Source organism: Protopterus annectens, chromosome 3.part0 (genome assembly GCF_019279795.1).
Source record: "Protopterus annectens isolate FY-2018-M chromosome 3.part0, PAN1.0, whole genome shotgun sequence".
NCBI lineage: Eukaryota > Metazoa > Chordata > Ceratodontiformes > Protopteridae > Protopterus > Protopterus annectens.
In genome coordinates, this window is record NC_056731.1 from 777,986,659 (window position 1) to 778,012,253 (window position 25,595).

At 36.0% G+C, this 25,595-nt stretch overlaps 1 protein-coding gene across 4 annotated transcripts in view; it reads right to left on the bottom strand.

The window, feature by feature from the left end:
• Positions 1–25,595, bottom strand: part of PLEKHG4B (pleckstrin homology and RhoGEF domain containing G4B) — a 960,241-nt gene that overhangs the window by 307,823 nt on the left and 626,823 nt on the right. For all 4 annotated transcript variants that reach the window (XM_044065125.1, XM_044065124.1, XM_044065120.1 and 1 more), the window contains exon 7: positions 3,882–3,968. In XM_044065125.1, coding sequence (XP_043921060.1) covers positions 3,882–3,968 — 87 coding nt within the window. The remainder of the gene's footprint in view (positions 1–3,881; positions 3,969–25,595) is intronic.

Sequence of the window (25,595 nt, forward strand, 5' to 3'; positions counted from 1 at the left end):
GTGTGATGAATGGTATGTGGAGGGCTATAGTGTGGGTATTCCTGACAACCTTGTTTTTATGTGAGATTTTTGCTTCAAGGAAGTTGCCTTCACATCTTTTTCACACTGTCTTATTTTCTTTAATGATTAACTGATTATCTTAGAACATGAGACAAGAGGATGAGCTGATGTCTGATTTAATGCTGTCAGTGGTTATTCAAAATGTTTTTCTATGGAGCTAATTTGTAAACCATGTTAATACAACTTCTCAGATACCATATGAAAAGAGTTTTTGAATTACAGTACCGTGCTCAACTCGTTTCAAAGATTATTTTTATATCATTAAAACAGTGCAGCATACGGTCATCCCTTTTCCATGCTGGAGTAAATATTGGGTGTAAATGATAACATGGGAATTAGAATATAGTATTTTGAATAAAAAACACAGTGATGGTCAACTAATACATGACAGGTGTTTGATGTTCAAGGATCTGGTTATAGACTTTTCTAATATCTTTTTCAAGATCATATACATTATCGACAGGTCTAAAGTCAAATGCCATTTTAGGGGATAAGAGTTTTCAAATTGGTAATATTTAATCTCCTTGGTATCCCCGAAGTCTCAAAACAACCCACTAAAGTGTAGTGGGTCTAAAAACAAAACAGTGTAAGAAACTTCTCTGTGTGGAAGATTTTCAGTCCATATATTTCTAGTTAATCACTGTATATTAACCAGATCAGACAATAGTAGTAAAAGTAGCGAACGTAAACTCAAGTCAAAAAGTAATAACAGAAAATATATAATTCTACAGCATTACTAAGTATTCAAAAATAATCCAAGCAAGGCAGGCAGTCTGTTTCCAGTCGAAAATCCTTTATTAAGTACACAGACATGCGATCCAAGTAAAACAAAAATAGAGTAATAATTTCCTCACAAGCTTTCTAAATATATATATACTTTTTATCAGGCATGGGAGTGGTTTATTGTGCTGTAAAACAAAGTGTTATTGGTACACATGTTAAATTCACATCCCTTCCCCCATAAGTGTGACATTCGAGCTGGTCCTGCCCTACCTGGTAGCTGTCATAATAATATATAGCCCTAATGTACTTTAATGGTACATCTTATTTAACCAAATTATTAAGTCTGTGATTTTATACAAGGCAGTATACTACATGGCTGGAAATATATCAACCTTAGTTCATTTTGCGATCAAAAATTATATATAAATATATACATATACATTTTGCATGTAAAAATCAGTTTCTATTTTCATAACCTATTGTTAACAAAGATTGCTTTCGTCCCTCTAGACTTCTTCAGGTCTGTGTACAAGAATCATAAAAACCTATATAATTGTATAATTAGTTAGTATTGTTATTACCATCATTTTGAATAAAGTGTAAAAAAGAGAACCAGAAAAAGTAAAAAAATATAAATGTATGATGATGGAAACAAAATATACACTTAAATTTCAAATGATTTAAAATGGTATTTAAAACCAATTTGTAGTTCCAGTGCACTTTTAATTGAACAGTAGTAGTTTAATTAAAAAAGTAATTTACAGGACACAGTGCAATGAATGTGATGCATTCTACGTGGGCAAGACTGTAAATAAACTCAAGCGAAGGATTTCATGTCATCTGTCAGAAATTCGCTCTGGATGTAAAAATAATGCACTAGCCAAACACCTTTCTCTTCATAAAAGACGCACAGGTTTTAAGTTCCAGATCCTGGATCGCATAGACATGGGTGATCTTGAAGGAGACATCCCGAATATTCTGGAGAAACAGGAACTCATGTGGCAATTAAAGCTGAACTCTTTTAGAAAGCCTGGACTAAACTACTACTGTTCAATTAAAAGTGCACCGGAGCTTAGAAAATTGCCACACTGTTTACATGACTAAGTGTATTTTATTTTATTTTTTCTACAAATTGGTTTTAAATACCATTTTAAATCATTTGAAATTTAAGTGTATATTTTGTTTCCATCATCATACATATATATTTTTTTACTTTTTTCTGGTTCTCTTTTTTCCACTTTATTCAAAATGATGGTAATAACAATACTAACTAATTATACAATTATATAGGTTTTTATGATTCTTGTACACAGACCTGAAGAAGTCTAGAAGGACGAAAGCAATCTTTGTTAACAATAGGTTATGAAAATAGAAACTGATTTTTACATGCAAAATGTATATGTATATATTTATATATAATTTTTGATCGCAAAATGAACTAAGGTTGATATATTTCCAGCCATGTACTATATTGCCTTGTATAAAATCACAGACTTAATAATTTGGTTAAATAAGATGTACCATTAAAGTACATTAGGGCTATATATTATTATGACAGCTACCAGTTATGGTAGGACCAGCTCGAATGTCACACTTATGGGGGAAGGGATGTGAATTTAACATGTGTACCAATAACACTTTGTTTTACAGTACAATAAACCACTCCCATGCCTGATAAAAAGTATATATATATATATTTAGAAAGCTTGTGAGGAAATTATTACTCTATTTTTGTTTTACTTGGATCGCTTGTCTGTGTACTTAATAAAGGATTTTCGACTGGAAACAGACTGCCTCCCTTGCTTGGATTACTTTCGAATACTTAGTAATGCTGTAGAATTATATATTTTCTGTTATTACTTTTTGACTTGAGTTTACGTTCGCTACTTCTACTACTATTGTCTGATCTGATTAATATACAGTGATTAACTAGAAATATATGGACTGAAAATCTTCCACACAGAGAAGTTTCTTACACTGTCAAATTGGTAAAATTATGACATGTTTCAAACTATAGCGCAGGGTTCCTGAACTTAGTGTAAGGTTAGACATGTGGGTTAGTGGAGTTGCTTAAAATAGTGCTACCTAGCTTTAGGAAAGTGCGATGCGATATGTGTATGATGTATGGTAGCTGAACATGAGGTTCTAAAAAACTAAAAGGAAGACCCAGCCAAGCTAGAGTCTTCATTGTGTAATAGTAAACCTCATGTAGTGGAGGCACATGAGATATAAAGAAATTAACCCATAACACATAGCAGTGTTTCAGCTACATGAATTCCATGTCCATGATTTTTTACTTTTTAAAGTTTTTACTGGTGCATTTGCACCATTAAGGACTGAGCATGAATTTTTAGGATATGTCTCAACATCTTTGTAGTTTATCTTTTTAAAAGGAGAAGTATAGTTGTGTAAAATGCACTTACCTATAACAGATGTTTAAATTCTTCACTGCTTCAGTAGCCTGTGGGCTGTATCCTGCCAGGGATACTGCATCTGGACCAGTTCCCAAAGCTCTAAGCCCCTCCCACAAAGTTACTTTGCCTGCTTATATACTAAGCTCTATGCAGGGATACATATAAGCAGCCAGTGATTCAAAATCTTTCAGACATTTCTTGACCCTCAGGAAGAAAAAAGTGGAACTCATCCTGAGCTAAATAACAACAATACCAACAGTAACACCAATAGTAATAACAACACTTAGACAGCATGTTTTTTGGAATCAGAGCAGACTTACACTGAGGGCAACTCTTTTAAATCTGGTCCATGACAACATATGGCTATGCAATTACAAAAATATCCACAAGGATTACTGAATGGTCCAAGTCAGTGGAAGGGTATATGGATGTAGTTTTTTTACTAATCTTTTATCTTCTTTGCATGCATTTAAACCTGTATTTGCAACTATGCAAGTCAGTGTTATTGCACTCTTTTATACAGTTTTAGGAGTATAAGTGATTACTGATATAGGTAATGAAGTGTAGAAAGCACCAATAAAAGGAAGACAGGAATAAAACAGAAAAACTAAGAGCAGAGAAAACCTGTCCCACTTGAACAGTGGTATACTATAGGAAGAATTTAGATTGTGCTGTACCACGTACCTGAACAGTGCCATCTTTTTCAGGTCTGAATGCGGTTTCTTTGTCTACTAGTATCAGCATACAGTGGATGGGATTAGGAACCATGCTCTAAATAAAAAAGTAAAAAGCAATAATTATAAATACACAGCCACAGTACATAAAAGGTGGTAAAGCTTTCAGGTAATACTTGGTGCACTCCTGATGGGATACAGGCAGAGTTATACATATTAGTTTTACACCAATAACTGGCAGTTATGTCATTTTTCTGCTCCTTCGCTGGAAGGCAAATTTACCATTCAAACATTGAGTACAGTATATACCATTCAAACATTGAGTACAGTTTATGTATCAAAAACACACTGTGTATTTCCTGAAGAAAATGATATTATTAATTAAAACAAAACAAGTACTTGGATGGTATTTAGAGTTTAATGACTTCTGAAAGATGTGTTCATTATAGAAACAAGCACATCAAGGGAAGCAAAAAGAAAATATGTGAAATGTAGCTTATCAGTGTTGCACTTATTCCAACATTCTTCATTCTTATTTACCCTTACAAAACAGAATATGCAGTTGCTTCCCGCAAGACATGATTTTAAATAATTAGAAAATCCCTTCTCTTTTTCAAGTGACAACATGCAATCCAGGCAAGTGTCAATCTTATCCACAGGATATACTCAAGCTGTTTGTGCGAGACAAAAAGATAAGAATTACATACCTTACCATCCTGCCAAATGCAAGTTTATCACAAGACTGACCTTACTGCATACCATACTGCTAGCAGTATAAGAAACCAATAGCTAAGATATACAAGTCATCCTATGTAGGAACATTTCCTATTGTACAGGCTAGCCAGTTCATTATTCTTTTAAATCATTTTATATAAAAGCAGCTGTGCCTTTATACTAAATGATGTCATATCCAAAAATGAACATCTACTTAGGCATCATAGGTATTCATAAACTTCAAGCGTTATGTGAGAAAACTCAGTTTAAAAGTACAATTCCATGGCAAGGCTAAGAATTGTGAAAATAAACCCATTGATGAGACGATAAAGAGACCCAGCAACTATTGCCCTCCCATGCACCAAACGTCAGCTGCATTCAAGGTAAAATGTGAAACAGACATTGAAAATGGCCACATTTTGTCTTTTTTAAATAAAGAAGATTCAAGCGTGATCCATCTTGTGCTGCCCTACTTTCATAAGTGGATTTATACTTTCGGAAGTTTTAAAGAAAGTATTTCTACTACCTGTTATTAGTTTGGATCTTCACAGTACTGTTTTATTTAGATGCCTGAACTCTCAGGAATCTTAGATCTTCCACATAGAGAGGTCTCCTCATTATTTGTAGTATCAAAGAAAGATGTTTCTTGTGAGGTAGAGAGAAAGATAATACAAAGATGAAAAGCAGTGAATGAAAGCAGACAGTACAGTACAAGAGATAACTAGTTATTGAACTGGTAATTCATATAGAGTTAAACAGTGATGGCGAGAGAGAATAATTATTCTTGTCAGAGGTGATAGTGCTAACAAACTTAAAAGTGGATTGGTCACTTTTAGATTTGATTTACAAATAATTTTATTTCCTGTTATATTCCTTATTTTACAATTGCAACTGATTTTGAAAAAAATTACAATAGTATGCTGTTTGATTTTTTAGTTTCACTGTTTATTCATTTTTTCTATAACCTCTCTCAAAAAATGACATAATTTAGGTATTGGCCATTGATTTACATATATCTGCAAAGCATTGTGGGTAAGCAGAAACAACTTACCTACTTACTGGAGGTGATACTTACACTGTGGTTTGACTACTACATAATCATGAGTTAATTTTCAATGTGGGTGATTTACCTGCAAGAACTAGTTGATAACTTGCTTTTCTGAGAAGTAAGAATATAATACTGATGCATTTAGCATGAAAATACAGTAACCTGTGCATTAATTTAGGAAGTGAGCCACTGTGGGTAAAGAGATTATATCCAACTCCAAAGGTTTATTATACTTGCTGCAGAACATGACTGGCACACTTCAGTATAGATATTACTGTACTATATCTGAATTTTAACATGTTTAAAGAACTGTATTTTATATTCTTCAGTGCAGTGAGCTACCTTTATTTCCTATTTTTCTTTGGATGACTGCAGCATTCTACTAAGACATCTCCATTTTTTGTATCATACAATAATTTACGTAATAGGATTTTTTCAAAAATTGCCAAGTAGAGATATTCCTTTTGATTAACTACTGAATAACTCTTCTACACTAACTGTATTTAAACTTTTTAGGCTCAGCATTTTTATAGGTAGGAATGAAATCACTGATTACTTATCTCACTTTTAAGCAGACCATATCACAGGGTAAATATACAACTTCTTCATACAAATCTTGTTTCCAATCGCAGTATTCCAGTTCATTACTAATCTTTATTAGTCAGCTTTGTAAAATGTTCATACTAATTTTTCACCAGAACAGTCCAATTATTTTCCAGTAACATTTCCCAGATAATAGAAAGATGATATGAATTATTATGTTGCAGGCATTCTACAGCCTTCTGAGTCACCAAACTGTCCCTAGCCCAAACAATATCCAGTGTGTTTTTATGTCTGGTGAGCTACTGACAATCTGTCCAGTCCTCAGTCCTTTATCCAAAATAATTTTGTCTTTGGTATTTAAAGAACAAGGAGTTTTCCAAAAGTCCCCAGGGAGTTTAGATCACCATCTAGGAGGCCAACCCCATCCCTGAACCATTCGCCTAATTCACTTACCAAAGTTTTACAGTCATTGTCAGCTAATCTTGGGCTCCTATACAATTCAACAATATCAATGGATGACAGGATGCCGGAAGTTATAATTAAGGAGTCCACCTCTACAAAGAGGCCGGTCACAAGCGGAGTCCCTCAGGGATTGGTCCTGGGACTGCTACTTTTTGGCATTTACTTCTCTGAAGTCAAGGCCAATGTCAATGACTAAATTTGCAGATTATTGAAAATTAGGATCTCTCATTGAATCACCCACTGACACAAATGTTCTCCAGGAAGGGCTGACTCAGACAAGTAACTGGTGCCAAAGTCGTGGACTAAAGGTAAATGCCAAGAAATGCATGCCAGTATCCTTCAGGAAGTTATCCACCCCTGGTAACTATCGTTTTGACAACACACCCTAAGATTTGACCCAGCAGGCAGGGACTTGGGGACACACATAGACAGTAATCTAGCCTTTGACCCTCACTTGTTTACAGTAGTGAGGAAATCATTCTATGGTGTGCAACTTACAAGCAAAGGCATGGGATCTAGGTTCAAAGAAGTCATTGTTCCACTGTACTCAGCATTCATTACACCTATCACTGAATACAGTGCTCCCTTATGTACCTAACCAGGCATATCCAGCAAATGGAACATCCACAGAAGTTCCTTACTAAAAGAATACAGAGCATAAGTACATTTCCTGTGCAGACCACTTCAAGGCACTATCACTGTATTCTGTCTCCTACAAGCTGTTGAGGGGAGATCTACGCCTGGCATACAAAGCATTGTCAAACCCCACTCCAATGGACCTCTTGCATATCCGCAAAACAAATGGCACCATAATTACCCATTCAAAAGAGTTAAACCTTGCCTGTGATATGAATAGGACCTGCTGGAGAGACAGGTATGGATCCCAGAGACTACCCCTTCTCTGGAACAGGCTCCCCATCCATATGCAGCAGAGTTCCTCCCTAACCCAATTCAAGTGTAACTTGGACAATTGGATAAAGAACAGGAAATTCATCCCTGGTTTCGTATGCATGTCTCTAATGGACACAGGCAGCCTGTAAACTGTTAATCTCCCATGCCCCTGCTTGCAAATGTTTCCCTTCCCAAATCCTTGCTTACACTTTTCAAGTATATCAGTAACTGACAGAGATTTGGGATGCATGGCTAGGTTTAAAAAGGCCCTTTTGGTCATGAGCCTGGTAAACAGTGCTGAACCTATGAACACCACCAAATATGCTTGTGAGTTTTAAAATCCAAATAGATAGCTTTCCCAAAATGGAACAACCTGCTAATGTTACTTACTAATCATTCAATTGCGAATACATTCCAGGCCCTTAACAAGAGAATCTACAACAGGAATCTTGTTATGAGGAAAGACAAGTAAATGTACATGTTATCTGCCTGGAACTGAGACTGAAGCCCTTTATTCCTTAAAAAGCATTCATACATACATAGAACAACGGACGCAAGATGGAATCTTGTGGGTCAGCAGAGATAAAGTATGTCTGGAACAAGTATGAATGCTAGATAATATCCATTGGGTTCATTCAGAAAGACATGGGTAAACCAATCCAAGACAGCACTTAGAGCCCAATCGTAAGTCTCAAATAATCCAAAAGAATATCCACCACATCAAATACCTATATCAAAAATGACCAAAACTGAGTAGTTATATAAAGCATTTACTATTAAGGGATCACTTATAATCCAAGCAATGGTCCTCTCAGTCTCATAACAAAAATATAAGAAATATTACTGCATGAGCAACTGCTTGGAATGTATTAAAATATATGATATTCTTGCTGACGGCAACATGGATTCAGGCCCAGTTATAGTAGATTACTGCCATATAAACACTCATTAACAACATATACATTAACATGGATACGGGGCTACTGACAAGTGCTTTGTTTCTAGACCTTAAAAGGACATTTGAAGTGGTTGATCACTTATTACTACTTCGCAAGATAACAATTTGCCATTTCTCCAATGAAGTTCTATTCTGGTTTCCAAACTGTCTACCTAATTGTTTTTGATTATGGGTGACATAAATACCACCATGATGGAAAATATCTGGTATTTACCACTACTGGTACTGGTATAGACCCTTAGGCAAACCTTTACCTTACACAATTAAATAAAAATATCCAGCATCACACAAGACCAACATCTAAACGTTACTTCCCATACTGAAGTACATATGGAATAGTGTGATAAACCAGCTACAGATCTCCTACAAGGCATCCAACTTGCATAATGCAGAAGCTAGGAGAACTTTAGCCACTAAAGCCCTATTCCCAAGATTAGAATATGCATTTTCAGACACACCATTAGTTTCCTCATATAACAGAATACTCCTGTGAGCCACATAAAAAATGATATTGAAGTCAGGGCTGGCATTAGGCCAGTTGAACCTATCCAGCCAAACAGGGCCCCACACTAGACTATGACATGATCATTATGCCTTACATGACCTGGACATTCACTTGAGAGACACTACATCAAAGTGCAAGGCACTTATTGGTACCTGCAGTTTCATGCCTCTTGTATGGCTGACAGTGGTAGCTACTCACTCTTCCATAAGTCAGTTAATGCTGCTGAGTGGTCAGCAGGGTTTTCAACCTAAAACTTCTTGGATTAACCATCTGATTTTGTGTCCGACTCCACTTACTGTATCAGAAAATAAGACCATGCTTATTTTAAAAACTGACAGACCAGTACTGTTTTCTTTTGCTTCTTGTACAGATATGGGGTTTATGTATGGTTGTTAATGAATAACATTACAAGAAGTAACTGCGGAATAGTTAGCCCCAGATGGCATGAAAACAAACTTTAGTAAGCATACAAAAATGCAGATACTGTAAAGAGAGGTAAATCCTAATCACTATGACCTGTGACAGAATGTTACCAATTTGGTAGTATGGAACAGAAATTCTTTTTGCAGTCACATATAGGATCAAAATAATACCAGAGAAGTGAAACATGAAGTACATGTGCTGAGTGGTAGGAGGTAGAGGAGGAAAGAAAAATCATCTACTTTACTGAAAGTTTTAAAACAGTAATACAGTGAAAAACAATGGAAGAAACATTAAACTTTAACCAATATTAATGTAGTAGTGGTAGTGTAAGGATAAGCATGCAGAGAAGTTGAAATCAGGGCAATATGTACCATAACAAGCAGAACCATCAGTAGACGTTACAAGAATTCAGTCAGTAAAAGCAGAAAGAAGACTACTTGTACACATAGCATCATATAGCATAATGTCTCTGTGGAGAAAATCATATACAATATCCAGTATGCACAATTGCTGGCTATGGAATATGAATGAGAATAAGTCATGCATCAAATGCGGGGAAGGCGCATAAGGACAGAGACAGAAAAGATACAAACAATTAAATATGAATAACATTAACAGAATGTGGAGGGGGCAAAGGGTGAATCCAGGATGTCCAGGCAGTACTACAATGTTTGGGAAAATATTTACAGAAAGCCACAGTGCATGTATCTAGTAACACATCATGTACACAGTGTCTATATCAGAATAACGAACACTCTTCTGTTGAACTGTAAAGTTCGAAACCCAAAAATGTCGAAGTCACGGATCAATTTCCTAGGGAAAAAAATTTGCTGATCCAAAAAAACAAAAAAAAACAAAAACAAAAAAAAAATACAAACAAAATAAAGTGGGGGCTTTGTCCCGCACCCCCCCCAGTGTGGGGGCTATGCCCCCCACACCCCCTCAACTTAAATAAACCAATTTCGAGATTGCACAACAGTGGAGAAAACAGCAAAGTCCCAAGAACAACCCAGCGATTTTTTTCCCTGAGGGAAAAAATTGCCATTCCATGACATTCTCAGCTTTTGAACTTTACAGTTCGACAGAAGAGCGTTCGCTATTTTCAGCATTTGCTCTTCTGATAGGAAGTTAGGAACCCTGTCAACACAGGATCTCAGTGGCCCATCAAAGAGGCTTTTAACATTGTACCTGAGTGAGTTAAACAGACAGAGACAGATGAACTACAGGAGATATTGGATTGGGGGGCTTAATCCAGGAGTGCAGCTGTTTACTTCTGTTTTAATATGTCTTATGGAAAAATATAAGCTAATAAATAAACATGCCATTTTAATACAGCATACATTGCTGATAACTACTCTGAAACATTCTTAAGTTCAAGAAGCTAGGAAGTAGAGAAATAGGTGGGGTGGTCGATGATGAATAAGGTAAGTGGGCCCAATAAAATGGTGCAAATCAGGCCTCACAGTTGCTAAAGCTGGCCCTGATTGACATTTATTCATTCAGCAAATCCCAAGGGATACTACAAGTGCATCACCCTTCAAGAAAGGCACATGAATGCCATTTGCTGCAAGAGTCACCTTCCTATTAAGTCCCCTCACTTTTAGGCTCCTTCATGAAAGTCATTGTCTTCCCTGAAGAAGTTGCGACTAGTCAGAAAACAAACTTAACTTACTCTGAAAACAACAGTGCATTACAACTTTATAGACTATCATTCAAATTAAATTCCACAGAAAAAGCCTTCAGTAAAATTGTCCCAGCCTGCTGGAACAGGCTGCCAGACAATATAAAAGATACTGACAAATTACTTAAGTTGACTGCAAATGTTCCATGACTGATGTTGCTTATTAATATTATATGCTACTTATTATTACTGTCTTCACCTACATTAATATTAAGAGGACTGCATTTGACAGTTACCAGCTGTCCAGTTTTATTACAAATGACTTACTATTGTACATACTGTACACATTTAACAGCGATCTATTAGTTTCCCCCAGGAAAAGTACAATGTATTAATTCCCCTAGTTGCACTGTAATTAATTATATGTTCTACATAGTTTTATCCTGTTTCTATTATCTAGTATTTTACTGCTTTGAAAAATTATGCATACATTTTTAATAATGTACCTGCCAACCAGCTGAAAATTATTTCCATTCCAATGATGCTGTTTTTTTTTTTTTGCTTGTTCAAAGATACTGTGTCTGTTGATTGTCTTGGTGATTGTACTGCCTACTTAGCCCAGGTTGTATGTGAAAACTATCTTGGAACACTTTATTTACCTTGTCAACAAATGAATGAATTAACTAATTCATAAATAAATAAATACAGGATATTGAGGTTTATTCATTTAAGGAATCCCCAAGGGACACCACCCTTTGGGAAAGGCAAATGCTTGCCAGTTGCTGCAAGAGTCACTTTCCATTTAAGTATCCTCTCATTTTAGACTCTTTTATGATCTACTGTTCACAACCCCAAATGACACTTGATTTAGTAAGAGAGGAGTACAATGTGATAATGACACCCTTTGACATAGAACATATACCTTTGGTTATGAGCTGGGTTTGATGGAAGGATTTTATAATGATTATCCATATATGCTGGCCAAAGGAGTGTTCAATACCCATGAAGATAGCAATTTCCCAAATGACAATATCAATACTGAGAGGACTGTCTTTTGTACGGTATGTGTAGGGGAATTGATGTGTCCCAAAGGACATGCCATTGCATTTTTAGTATTTAGACCATGGTCCTGGAACCAATTGTTTTGTAGATTCCATCCCTTCCTACAGAATCTGGGGACCTTCTGGAAAGTTGACGATAGCTCTAAATTTGCAATCATCAGCAGTCTTGGTCAGCCACTGGCCTTTCACAGCAGCTTTGACTTCACTGAAGTAAACACTAAATAGGAATAGTCCTAGGACTGAGTCTTGGGGGACCCCATAAGTAAAGGATCATTTTGTGAAAACGGTGTCTCCAGGCCTAATTTGTTTGGATCTAAGCCTGGTTACATGGTGTAAAGGGATGGAATCCTTACTGCAGCCCAGATGACAGGGTTTGATTAGCAGAGCTGGCAGCAGAAGAGAAAGACATGTTTTGTAGTTTCCAATCCTTTACTTGTATTATATATTCTGCCCTGTTTCTCTGATATGGCATATTTGCCCCCACTGGTAATCTTCCTATGGGCAATCTCCACAAAAAATCATTACATTCTTTTTTATAATTTTTTAATCTTGTCATTATTGCTTTTTTTATCTACTTCTTTTTCCATGGATCCACCAAATAAAAGGATAACATAATGTTAACATATCATTCTTTTCTAATCTTTTCAATCATATTATTTTTTAATTTCCACAATAGAATTTTACTGCAAAATTCTTTCATTTTTTTCATTAAAAACACTTTTACTTTTTTTTATTTCTATTTCTTCCCAAATTTGTCTATATTTACAATACATTATTGTTTTTATCAAGTCTTTACTATTTTTCATTATTCCTTTTAGTACTTTATACAAACTTAAAGAGGCTGCATGCATAATCAGATTAATCAGCCCCAATCCCCCTTGTTTATTTTTCATATACAAAATTTCCCTCTTAACCTGGTTCAATCTTGACCCCAAATAAATGAAAAAATATCTGCATAATTTCTTTTTCATGTTTTATTGGCATCATGTAAACATTTGCTATAGAAACTATTTTACCTGTTATTATAGTGTTTATTAAATGTGCTTTCTTCCTGTATAAAAGCCTATATGTCTTCCAGAATGTAATCATGTCTTTGATTTCTTTAATAATGTTGTCCCATTGTTCATGTCTGTATTCTGTACTTCCAAATACTATTACTAAAATATCTATACTCTACTCATTATATTCCACATCTCCTATGATACCTTCATATTCATATCCTTTACTATTCTCTTTATTTATGCTTAACACAATTTTCTTCAACCATGTACTTAATTTTCTATTTATGTTTTTCCATCCAGGCTTTATTTTTTGCTATTACTACAATATCAGCAGCGTAAGTATATATTACTGGAAAATGTATTTCATCCATTATTCTATATCCTCCCTTACTTGACATTTTATTAATTTCCATTACTACTGTGTTCATGATTATAACAAAGATCACACTGCTTGCAGGACATCCTTGTTTTATACCACACTCTATTTTCAAATTATCCCCAATCCTACCATTTATGTTCAATGTCATAGGTTTACAGGCTCATAGGTAGGTACTAGGCTATTGGCCCTAGGGCCTATACAAGCCCAGCCAAAAAGGTACCCTGGCTTTTGCCACCCAAGAAATTATTTTTCTGTGCCACTGTCGAGCAGAGCCACAGAAGTGATCCCGGGGTGAATTTCCTATTTCCCATCCAGAAATCAAGATTTTTCTTGAAGAATGCTAATGAGGAGCTTTGTTTGATATAGATAGATAGTTTATTCCAGAGTATGGGAAGTCTCTGGGACAGGAATCTATCCCTCTGGCATGTTCTGTTTATTGTGGTGACAAGGTTTAGGTCCCTAGAGTGTGTAGCTTGGCGGGATTGGGATTTCTTTAAGTGGAGCATGTCCAACAGCTCTGGGTTTGACATAGCTTTGTATGTTAGGCAGAGATCACCTCTGAGTAGGCGATATGCGATGGAGGAAAGCTGGAGTTTTTTGAGACGGTCTGCGTAGGGCATCTGTTTGAGGCCGGTAATCCTCTTTGTGAGGTATTTCTGCGGCCTTTCCAGTTGTTTTTTTTTCATGATAATAGTTAATTAATAATAATAATAATAATAACAATAATAATAATAATAATAATAATAATAATAATAATAATAATAGTTAATAATCATGACCACAGTAGTAATGGAAATTAATAAAATGTCAAGTAAGGGAGGATATAGAATGATGAATGAAATACATCTGCCAATAATATACACTTACGCTGATGATATTGTAGTAATGGCACAAAATAAAGCCTGGATGGAAAAAAATAAACAGAAAATTAAGTACATGGTTGAAGAAACTTACATAATTCTTTTCATGCACTGGTTTAATTACTTGTAATATTTTTCACTTATGTTATATGCTTGTAAAATACCTCATAATGCTTTATACTGAATATTATCATATGCCTTACTAACATCCCCTATCATGATTTTTGTTTCTACTTTTTATTAATAACATCATCAATTACTTTCCTTATTATCCACAATAGGTCTTGACTCTCCTTTCCTTCCAAACAAATTCTGATAAAGTAGTCTATCTATTCTTTTAGTTACTATTATCATGTAAATTTTATAGTCTGTGTTATTCAGTGTGCAATTATTCTCCATTTTATTTCATCTTTATCTCCTTTTTTAATATAACTTTTATCACACCTGTACAAATTTCTTTATACTCAATTCCTTTATCTAGCCACTCATTCATTACTTCTATAAACACCATTTTTGCCAGTCATACATTTCTTTATACATACTATATTAAATTCCATACAAATCTGTAGCTGAATTCATGTTAACATCTTTCAAGATCTCTTTCAACTCATTTGTGTTTATTTTCCTCTCTAAATATTCATTATCTTCCTTGTTTAATTTTCCTCATTGTAAATTTGTTTTATGTTAACTTCTTTTTACTATATAAATCTAATACATATTCTTTAATTATTTCATATATTTCTTACTGTTTTTAACTTGTTTACCTTCTTTATTTTTTAATTCTTTCATTACCTTTCCTTCTTTTACTGTCTTACAAAAGTATGGTGCTGCTACTTCTTTTTTTACTTGTAAACAATATTTTGTTTATATAATAATTTATTAACCTTATCCTGATTTCTTATATAATTATTTTTCTTTTTCATAAAATAATTTGTTCTTCTCTATTAAATCTTTAAATATTTTTTACTTAAAATTTTGCATTCCATTTTTTCTTTTTTCTTTTCTTTTCTAAGCATTCTAAACATGCTTTCTTTGTATTTCTTTTTAAATTGAATCCACCAAATTGTCCAATTTTCATGCAAATCTCACACCAATATGTTGTTGCCATAATTCTATAATTTATTTTATTTCTTCTGATTCTAACTCTTTTTCATTTACTCTTTTTATACCTTTTCCTATTTTAATACACTCCTCATTTTCATGAATTCTTATCCAAAAATTGAGACATGATCAGAAAAGTCAGTATATTTGATTTCTTTTTGTGTAATTTTTAGACCTACTGATATAAAAAAAATCAATTGCTGTCTTAACTTCTTTTATAAGTCCAGTATTTATTTTCCAACATTTTAATTTTTTCACTTTCATAATTTCAGTATCCTTTTAACATCCCAACTATTTCTCAAATTACAATTAAAATATCCTGTCATTATTATTTCCATGTTAACACATACATAATTAGGTATACTTTAAACATTGCTTCTCTTTCTTTTTTGTTACATCTGCATCTCTATACATATTTTTTTCATCTTATATCCACTGTTATATGGCCCAGTTCTACTATTGTAGTACCTAATATTTTTATATTTCTTGGCATAATATACATATACCTGAACATGTTTCTTTGCCTATGTGGAAAAATAACAGTACCATTCCAAAGTTTTTCTGTTTTCAACCTTTTGTCTTCTGTTAATATTCTAATGTTGTCTAACACTATTACTTGAACATCTACTGCAGCACACCATTGTAAAATATTAATTCTTCTTTTAACATTCTTCATACTGTTCATGTTCAAAGCTACTATTTTCAATTTATAGAACAGTTATTAAAATAATTTTCTTATCCCTTACCTTTCTTATTTTCTTTAACCATTATATTTTTATTTTTTTTTCTTTCCCTAACCCTCTTTCCTATTGCATTTCTCTTGCCTTTTATCTGCCACTCTGACTCTTCTCCGCTTGTTTCCTTTGCCTTTCTTTCTTTATTTTCCCTTCAATTTGTCTTTCCCCTTAAATTTAAATACCACTTTGATGTTTTTCTTGTTCTGTTGTGTGGTCTTGCACAACATTTTCTAAATCTTTTTCTTGTATAATTTCATTTTCATTTTCATGTTCATTTTCATTTCCTTATATTTCTGCCTCATATTCTAACCATGAATGATCTGCATTACCACATTTCTTGCATTTCACTTCATATTTCTTTGCATTATGGCCTGTCTGACCACATAAATAGCATATTTTTTGTCATAATCATTAATTAAATGATCACTTTTTCCACAAAAATAACAAGTCTTTGGTTGCCCTCTGTACTTTACAAAACCTCTGTTGCCATGCATATTAATAATACTAGGTATGTGTACTACACTGTCATTTTCCATTTTCAAAAGTATACCACATTCCAAACCCTCAGTCCATAATCCTCTTTCACCATAGATTTTAGTAGTGTCCAACACTTCTTTACATATTGTTAACAAATAATAAGTCAGTTATTTTGCTTCCACTTCAGTTCTAAACTGAACCAAAATTCTTTTTTTTTGTTTGCCAGAAAAAGGTCTGCACCACATATTCTGAACATGGAAAGTCTGCTTTCTTTTTTCACAAGCCCCCAAACATTTTCTGTGGTCTGACCAGTTTAAAAAAAAAGTCACAAAAAGTTACTTTGTTAATTACAATGAAAGCTCTTACCTCTTCAGGTTTTACTCCCAAAGGTGCAATAACATTGTCCTATAACTCATATTAGTCTAGGCCTTTTTCTTTTTTTATTGCTCACCCAAACATTTTTTTCTTTACTTCCATAATCTCTGTCTTCTCCTTAGTTCCTTCTTCCACCGTTTGAGCATAGGACTTTTTTTCTGGAACCTCCTCTGTTTTTCTTTCCTTCTCTTTTTCTCCACTTTCTATTTTCTCATAATGTCACTCCAGGATGCCGAAGCTCCACTTCCCAGCTCACTCTGGTTAATTAGCTCTTCCAGGTACTCATCCTGCAACCTTCCTGACTAGAGAGTTGAAATAACCCATTTTTTGGCCAATTCTGCCACTTCAAACAGTTTTTTTTCTGAAAATTTTCTTCTGAATCCATCTCCAGCACATTTAGTTCCATCTCCTTCTCAATCTCCTCACCATCAGCAAACAACATTTTTTCTCTTTCCACATCGCCTGAAAATTTTTGGTAGCAATTCGACCATTTTTGTTCCATTTTCAACACACTTCACTTCCAATGCTTTGGCTCTCAGCATTCATCATGTTTTCTTGCTGTTCCTCTGGGCTGCCCTGCACCTGGAACAGGAACAGGAAGTCAGGATGTGATGTGATGTATCAAGGGGTTTCTATTAGATGACCGAAGACGCATTCTGTTGAATGCATCTTGGTCGAACTTGAAAAGGCGAAAAGGCAAAATGATGAAGCGGCATATAAGCAAATTCTTTCCCTGGGAAAGAAATCTCTTGGCTGTGTCCATTACTTTGCCATTTTCGTCACTGTAGTGTGATCTCGGAGTTGGTATATTTAAGTAGGGGGGTGTGGGGGGCAAAGCCCCCCACTTTATATTATGTTTTAAGTTTTTTTTTTGGAACTGCGATTTTTTTTCCCTTGAAAAAAAAATTGCTGTTCTAAGCATACGAGTTTGTAAGCTTTCACTTACATGGGGTCGATAAATCATTGTTCACTTTTCTAAGTGTTTGATGATTTGATATAGACCCTTATCAAGAGTAGGGGAAGTTCCCTGATATCTTTTCCGAATTTCGCCTAGTATTACAAAAACCACCATGGGTCTCCCCTGAAAAGAAACCACTAGCCTAGAGGGACTAATCCAATCAACAAAGAACGAATTAATAAATAAATAAATTACATTTTCTGCAACATTGGGGATTGCACCTAAGGTTTCCTGGAAAGTAAAAGAAGGATTTATAGTAGTTCTTGCTAAAGGTACTGATTTTCAGTCCATAATTTGCCTTGGCAGTTTTGATTTTGTTCCAGCACTCTTTTATTTAACTTCATGAGGCTGCTTTTGTAATGAGAGGTTTTCAATTTGTTTTTACTTGTGTACTCTTTGTATTTATCACTATTATAATTATTACTACACAGATTTCTACTTGAGAATGTTTGCGGGCTGTGTCTGGAAATCATCAGTTCTAATCAGTGCACTATCCTGGTAAGCACATATAAGTAAATAAAATAAAGTAAGAGAGAGGATTTTTTCTTTTGCTGTACAGTACATTTATACTGACATTTTAATACAGGGGGTTTGTTGCTAAACTTAGTGCTATGTTTGTGTTTTATTGAGACAGATATCTCAAAGTGCGTAGTGAGATGAGATGGAGTTGGCTACAGGGGTGCTCACTTAAACCAGCTCAAGTCATTAGAGAGTTGCAATATGTTTGCCTGAGAAAAATTCCTAAACACGGATGGGTTTGAATGCAATCTGGGGGGGGGGCCTTAATGGTGAATACCACTGAATGGTGATCAGATCTAGCCAGTGACTGGGCTACTACAGGAGAACAACATAAAGGTGCTGGATTAGTGAGGACTAGGTTTAGTATGTTTGGACTCCTGGTAGGGGAGTGGATTATCTGATCAAGTGAGTTAACACTGACAAAATCAGAAGTGATGAGTGCATTTGTTTGTACTAGTATAGGTGTTCCAGCTAGCTAGATCCAAGGTAGCTGAAATCCCCAAAAATAATAGAGTTAGACTCAATTGTGAGGGATTAAACCTTTTTTATGTATGCTTCATTGATAGGATAACGTATCTTTTTAATAGCTACTAGGTTGTCATGGAGTCCTAAGTCATTATCAATTGGTTACGTCTAGTTGAGATGGAGTTTCAGAAAACTGGATACACCACAACTGATGACACAGATGCCCTCAGCACAGGGTCTGCTTGAGCGAATCTAGGTAGGGAAGATTTATTTCCATGATTCTGCAAACATATTTCTGTGATGATAAAAATGTTGAAATTTTCCTGGTAGTAGGATGTCTATGGACAGCAATTTCTTATTTAGACTTCCATCATTGACCAGCATCACGTTTATGTTGTTTTTATTTTTCTACTTTCTGGTTAGGTTGGAACGTGGTGTGGACTGACATTGCTCAAAAAGGCACCAGTGGGGTGAATAAAGCTTTGGCTACTATCTGAAAGCTCTGTAGGAAGAGGTGTAGACTGTCCCATGCAAAGCAGGAAGGACTGTGGACCATCTCCTTCCAGGCAGACACACAATATATCCCCTTGCAATGAAACCATTAACTAACCAATTGTTAACACAAGTATTTTTTTTGTTTACATTGTGGCATAATTATCAATGAAGGCAAGATGCTGCTCAAAATAATTTCATACCAGCTTCAAATGCATATTCCATGGATGCACAAAGAGCTCCATCATGTTACTCTTCGTATAACCCAGGGATGTGTATTTGAAGTAATGTACACCCACCTGAACCACTACCATGATGTATGGTAGTTGGGGTGAAAGGACTTGAGTGCCCTAGTAATTAGTGAATGCTGGCACCTGAGAGGTCACTGACCATCCTATTTACTTGTACAGCTTTGTATGTGGTGCATCTGTGTGTTTCACTGTGCACCCACCTATGACTAGGATATTTCCTCTGCTATCATGTGGCTTGAGAAACGTTAAGGGCTCTGGTACGCCACTTGGTGACCCTTCTTTGCAATGAGTGCATTGGCCGGTGTTAGTTGTACAGTTGGTTGAGTATTTTAAAATTGCTAAGATTTTTATGTGCCTAATTTATGACTTGGTGGCCCTTTGAGGCATAGGAATGGATTTTTTGAGTATTTTAGGATAAGAAGGCTTATAACTCGATGAGTTGCATAGTGATGGGATGTGGATGTGGTTAGTGATAAACTGATAGGGGTGCTCGGTATGTTTTGATGAGAAGACTGCCTATAATTTTAGTAGGTATTTACACTCTCACATGAAGGTTCAGTGTAAGGTAACATAATGTCACTGTCAGATAACATGAAGTTGTGTACTGTTTCTAGTGTACCTAGTGCTAATAAGCCGGCAATAGATAAAGTAATGGTAGACTGAGGTCCCGTGGTACCAGCCAGTTTACAGTAGACAAACAGGTGTAAACTAAGGTAGCTAGTAAGTTTATCCTGTTCTGGGACTAATATATTAGCACAATGCGTTCTATAGAAGTTAACTATGTACCAAGCAGAAGCGATTGACAATAAAATGAAAGCACTTAGCAGACAGAAAGCTGATTAATCCTACTAATATGACTTATAAGATGAGAGTATCATTTCCGAATGGTATGTCTCCTAATAGTAATTTGCAAGCTGATAGCATTTCTAAACTAACAGTATGCCTAGTGGAGGTCTAATGTCAAATTGTGGTTTTAAACAGAGCAGTAAGTGAACCTTGGGCCATGTTGTTAATTATGAAGACAGAACGGATGAGAGGAGGGTGTGATTATTTCTGAGAAGGGGGGGAGCACACGTTGGTGCATCGCAGTTTTCCTCCTTTTGATTAGGAGGACAAAGAAGCATATTAGTGTAGTAAGATGCCTCTAGGTTAGGCTAAAGTAGGTAATAAGTACTGTGGGGGGGGGGGGGCACAGCATGGTGTACAGAGCTTTTTATGTTGCTGCAAAGAAATGGAGGATACTACAGCATAATACAGAAACACGCCCCTGGCCTAGACTACAGTAGGCTAGACTATAACAAGGAATGAGTACAAAGTAACTATATAAGGCCATCTCACTGTAATATGGGGGGTAGTTCAGGGTACCCTAGAGTGTAGGTCAATTTTCAGCTCCCTTTACTTGCATCTACGGAGTACATTGTGCTCACTACTGTGTGATATACTGCTGAGTGCATTATAAACAGAGTGTAATTGCACAGAAAGCAAGGTAATTTAAACAGTGGCAATAGTTTACCAGTCAGTAAGCAATACAAAACTACACCCCACCTAGGGTTAGTGAATGTCCAGAACACCAATTAAATGCTCTCCCTCACAAAGTAAAACTTTTACTGCCTAAGCAGTAAATCCTCTCTGCAGCAGTACAGTAAATGTAGTCAAGCAATAAACACTACAAAATGAAGCCTAGCTCTGTGAGGTAGAGAGATGGAACTCTAACTGTGACCCAGCCTGGCTCTGTGAGGCAGAAGGCTGAAGCTCTGACTGTGACCCAGGTGACCTGCTGTTTGTAAGTGACATGATAAGTTGGGAGAGGAAGACTGAAAGAGCATGGACCACTCACATCTCCTGTGCAGAGGGTTTGTTTGTATGCACTTGTAGGCACACAGACTGGTGCAAGGGGGCAGTCAGAGATGCTTGGAGGCAGCAACACATGTGGGAGAAAGGGGCATTCTCTGTGGTCAGCCAACTGCATATTCCTTCCCTGGTGCTTCACTGTGTATGACCACATTAGGGCCAGGGATAAAACAGACTTCTGATGGCTGCCTGGACAAAATCTCCTTCTTAGTTTTCCCTTGCCCAGTGAGGAAAAGAATTGGCTTTTGGCCTGAGAGTTGGGTGTAAATAAATAGCAGGCAGCAGTGATAAAAATCTGCTGAAAAAGTGCTACGAAATGGAAAAAACAAAAGTAATTGCTATTTCTCTATGTGATATTCAGGCAAAGCAGCAGCAGGAATACCTTTACTTAGCAGCCCTAACAAATGATGTGCAATGATGCAAAATGTAAGGTAATTTGGTACTTGCGTATTATCGCAACCAGATTTTTGCAGTAATGCTGGTTGCTTCTGTTTAGGTCAAGTAGTAGCTATACAGTGTTATGAAGGTTAGAGGTATGTTCTGTAATGTTTTTGTAGTTTTAGGAAGGTTTATCATTGAAATGGCTAAAAAAAATTAAGGTTTGAAAATAGGTTTCCTCCATTTACCGCCGGCATCTCATGTCAGTTAAATATGTCCCATTCTACTTCAAATGCATTCCTTTCACATGCTGTTGATAAAGGAGGAACTCTATTTTCAAAACCTTTATTATTTTATCAGCCGTTTCAATGATAAACCTTCCTAAAACTACAAAAACATGACAGAAAACCTGTTTCTAACCTTCATAATACTTTAATACTTCCAAAAAGAGCAAGGTAACGCTGCTGAAAAATAATCCTTCAGCACAAGAACTGCAGTAAAAGTAATCCTTCCCGCAGTACGAAAGCACCTAATCTGTTGTTTAAACTCTGTGTGCATATAATATCGTACACTAACTCCCCACACTCCTTTCAGCCCAACATACATACACACTCAACCACTGTGATCACTGAATTCAAAGCTTGACATCTTTAAAGGAAGCTACCCACAAATCTTAAAATGATCAGTCTTAATAGTTTTTAAAACCACCACCGATATCCCAGCAGACTTTCTGACAGTCTACCCTTCCATATTACACTTCAGTGATGCCATTTTAGTGAAAGTCAAGAAAGTAAAAGATGTCGCAAAATCTGGTTGCGATACTACGCAAGTACTGGCAATTTAAACAGTACTAGCAGAGTTTACCAGCCAATCATATATAGAAGCCTACAAACCACTTGGTGTAAATGCACACCAAGGACACCAACAAAATGCCTTATTTCACAAAGCAAGTAGTTCAGTACCTAAAGAGAAAATCTCAACAACGGTTCTGTAAATACAGGCAAACCAAAACTGCTATAAAATGAAAAAAAGTAATTGCCATTTCTACGCTTCAGAAGGCAACAGAGGAAGTTAAGTATGCTGATCTTCTGACAAAACAGCAGCAGCAGCAGCAAGAATGCTGTTACACAGCTCTATGCAGCCCCAAAAAGTGAGGGGGAAGATGTAATTGAAAACTGTCCAGTAAATAAATAAATACTATCACTACACGCAGACACACACGCACACACGCACACACATATGAGAAGGTACTGTAAACAGAAAAATAAAGTAAGAGTACAGGAGTATTAAGGATACGTGATCAGGGCCAGACCTAAGAAGAATACCTCAGCACAGTCTGCTGTAAAAAAATGACTTGTCCTTCTGATATCCAGTCCATCTGCTTGTGGAAAAGAGAACCAATAATCATGAGGATCATTCTAGAGTAAAGTAACCGGTGTTCACTGTGTAAACAGCTAATTGCACTTTTACTCCACTGTGGAGCAAACTGTCATGTGCCTGAATACCAGACGGAATGTAAGACTGTAATGTACAAAGCAAATGATTAAGGCAGCTGTTTGCAAAATAACCCTGAATGAACTCAACACACATGAGAACTGTGACAGGGCAGTCAAAAGGTGCAGTAGCAAAGATAACTGTTAATTATTAGAACATGCTGGTTCAGCTGAATGCTACCTTACTTATATTTACTGTGAATTTTATCACTCACTAGTCAAGCTGTACCATATGTTTTCCCACGTTTCTGAGTATACACATGGCAATGTGTGTAAGGTCTAGTGACCACAGGATAACAAGGTTCACTGGGGACCAGTGGCAGAAGAAGATGAACTCCAAGCCGAAGTCAAGAGGCCTTGACAAAATCGTTACAGGCATCAACTTAACAGACAGTGAGCTGTCATTTACAGAGTTTGAAGAATAACCTGCTTACATATTTTACCACCAATATATTTATCTATGAAGTCTAAAAAAGCATCTATTTTATTTTATTTTATTTTATATTACTTAATAGGCAAGAGAGCTGAACAACAAGGGTCCCTTTCAAGTAAACAGCCAGTTACAGTTAAAAATTTAAAACAGACAAAGCAATATAACAATTGAAACAGGCATAACAATATAAGACAAAGAAAACAAACACTAAAAGATAACATTTAAAGCAAACAATTTTGTCAGGAAGTAGCAAGTAAGCAGTACATGTTTCCCTTCTCAACAGCCAGATCCCAATCCAACAGCAGTCCAGTACAAAATTCTAAGGTCAAACAGTATTAAGATACAGCACCAAAACATTTACAGGATGCTTCGTCATTGAACAAACATCTCAGTTGTACATTAGATGCTACAAGAGTTTCCAAATGTATTATTTTTGCAAAGATATTGTTTCAAAGATTAGGCTCCAGGTCTGAAAATGCTTTGTGAGGGCTAGATAAACAGTGTCTTGGACATGTACAGAGCAAAAAGCAGTAGTAACACTTGACCTGAGGTTCTTGATAAGGATAAAAGTGTGAGAAGTCTGCACAATAGTTAGCAAATATTCACACATAGTAAGTTATATACAAGTATGGTTAAGAGAAATCTCACGCTAAACAGATTGACAGCCATTCTGTCTTGGACAGAGACAAGTACTGATAGCCTTCCCTTGGGGAATGTGTCATAAACCTGCAGATTTTGTTTTGTTATTTGAAACTGTTACACATTCTTAGCTGTGGTGACTTTACTGCAGAAAGAGTGTATGTCCTTCTATATCACTGTTGTAGTAGTCTCCACAGAAAGGATGTCTTGCCCAGGGCAGCCCAATGCTTGGCCATTATAAAAAAGCCTAAAAGAACAATCGTGTAAGCTCTGTACATCACATTTATGCTCCCCGCACAGAACATAGGACATAAAAGGGATGCATGGATGCAACTATGTAGCCTTTTGCCGCCAGTTCAAACTCCCTTTTTGACATTTGGTCTGAATGCATTGTTGCTGTACTGAATAATTAGCAACACCAGACAAGTGCCTTATTGGGTTTTTTTTTTTTTTACTTTCTTGATCTTGTATATTCTTTTATTACCTAGAGTTTATGTCATCCAAGAAGGGAAAATGTCAATGTGGGAGGCAGACTCCTCATAAGGATTGTTACGGAGTGTCTTTTTTGTTTGGATGCTTCCCACAACCATACCTCTTGTAGTATCTGTAAGACATTTGTGCCTAAGACATTCATAAGCCTTTTGTCTTCACTAGCCATTTATCTCAAAAAACAATGGACTAACAGCACACGGTAGTATGGCAGAATCCTTTAACCCCAAGATACTCCCGCTAGGTAAAAAGAAGGCCAAGAAATCTCAGTTGGATTCTTTAGCTGTCCAGCCTCCACTGGACATTCCTCTAGAAGCAGGTAATAGCTCTGCAGGTCATTTGGCACCTACATCAGATTTGTCTGCTGTGACCCTGCCAAAGGCTGGCATGGATCCATATCTTTGCATGTCCTCTGAGGCTTTGCAGGCATTTGCTATGGACATTGAGGGGGAGCTGTGGTTGATTATCTTGGAGGGTCCTAGCTGGATTCCACAGATATTTATCAGGGAGGAGGTTCTGGGTTCTCTTATCAAATCTCATCAAGGGTTGGAACCTCTGGTATTTGTTAGGGCTGATGTCTCCTCTAAGAAAAGACAAAAA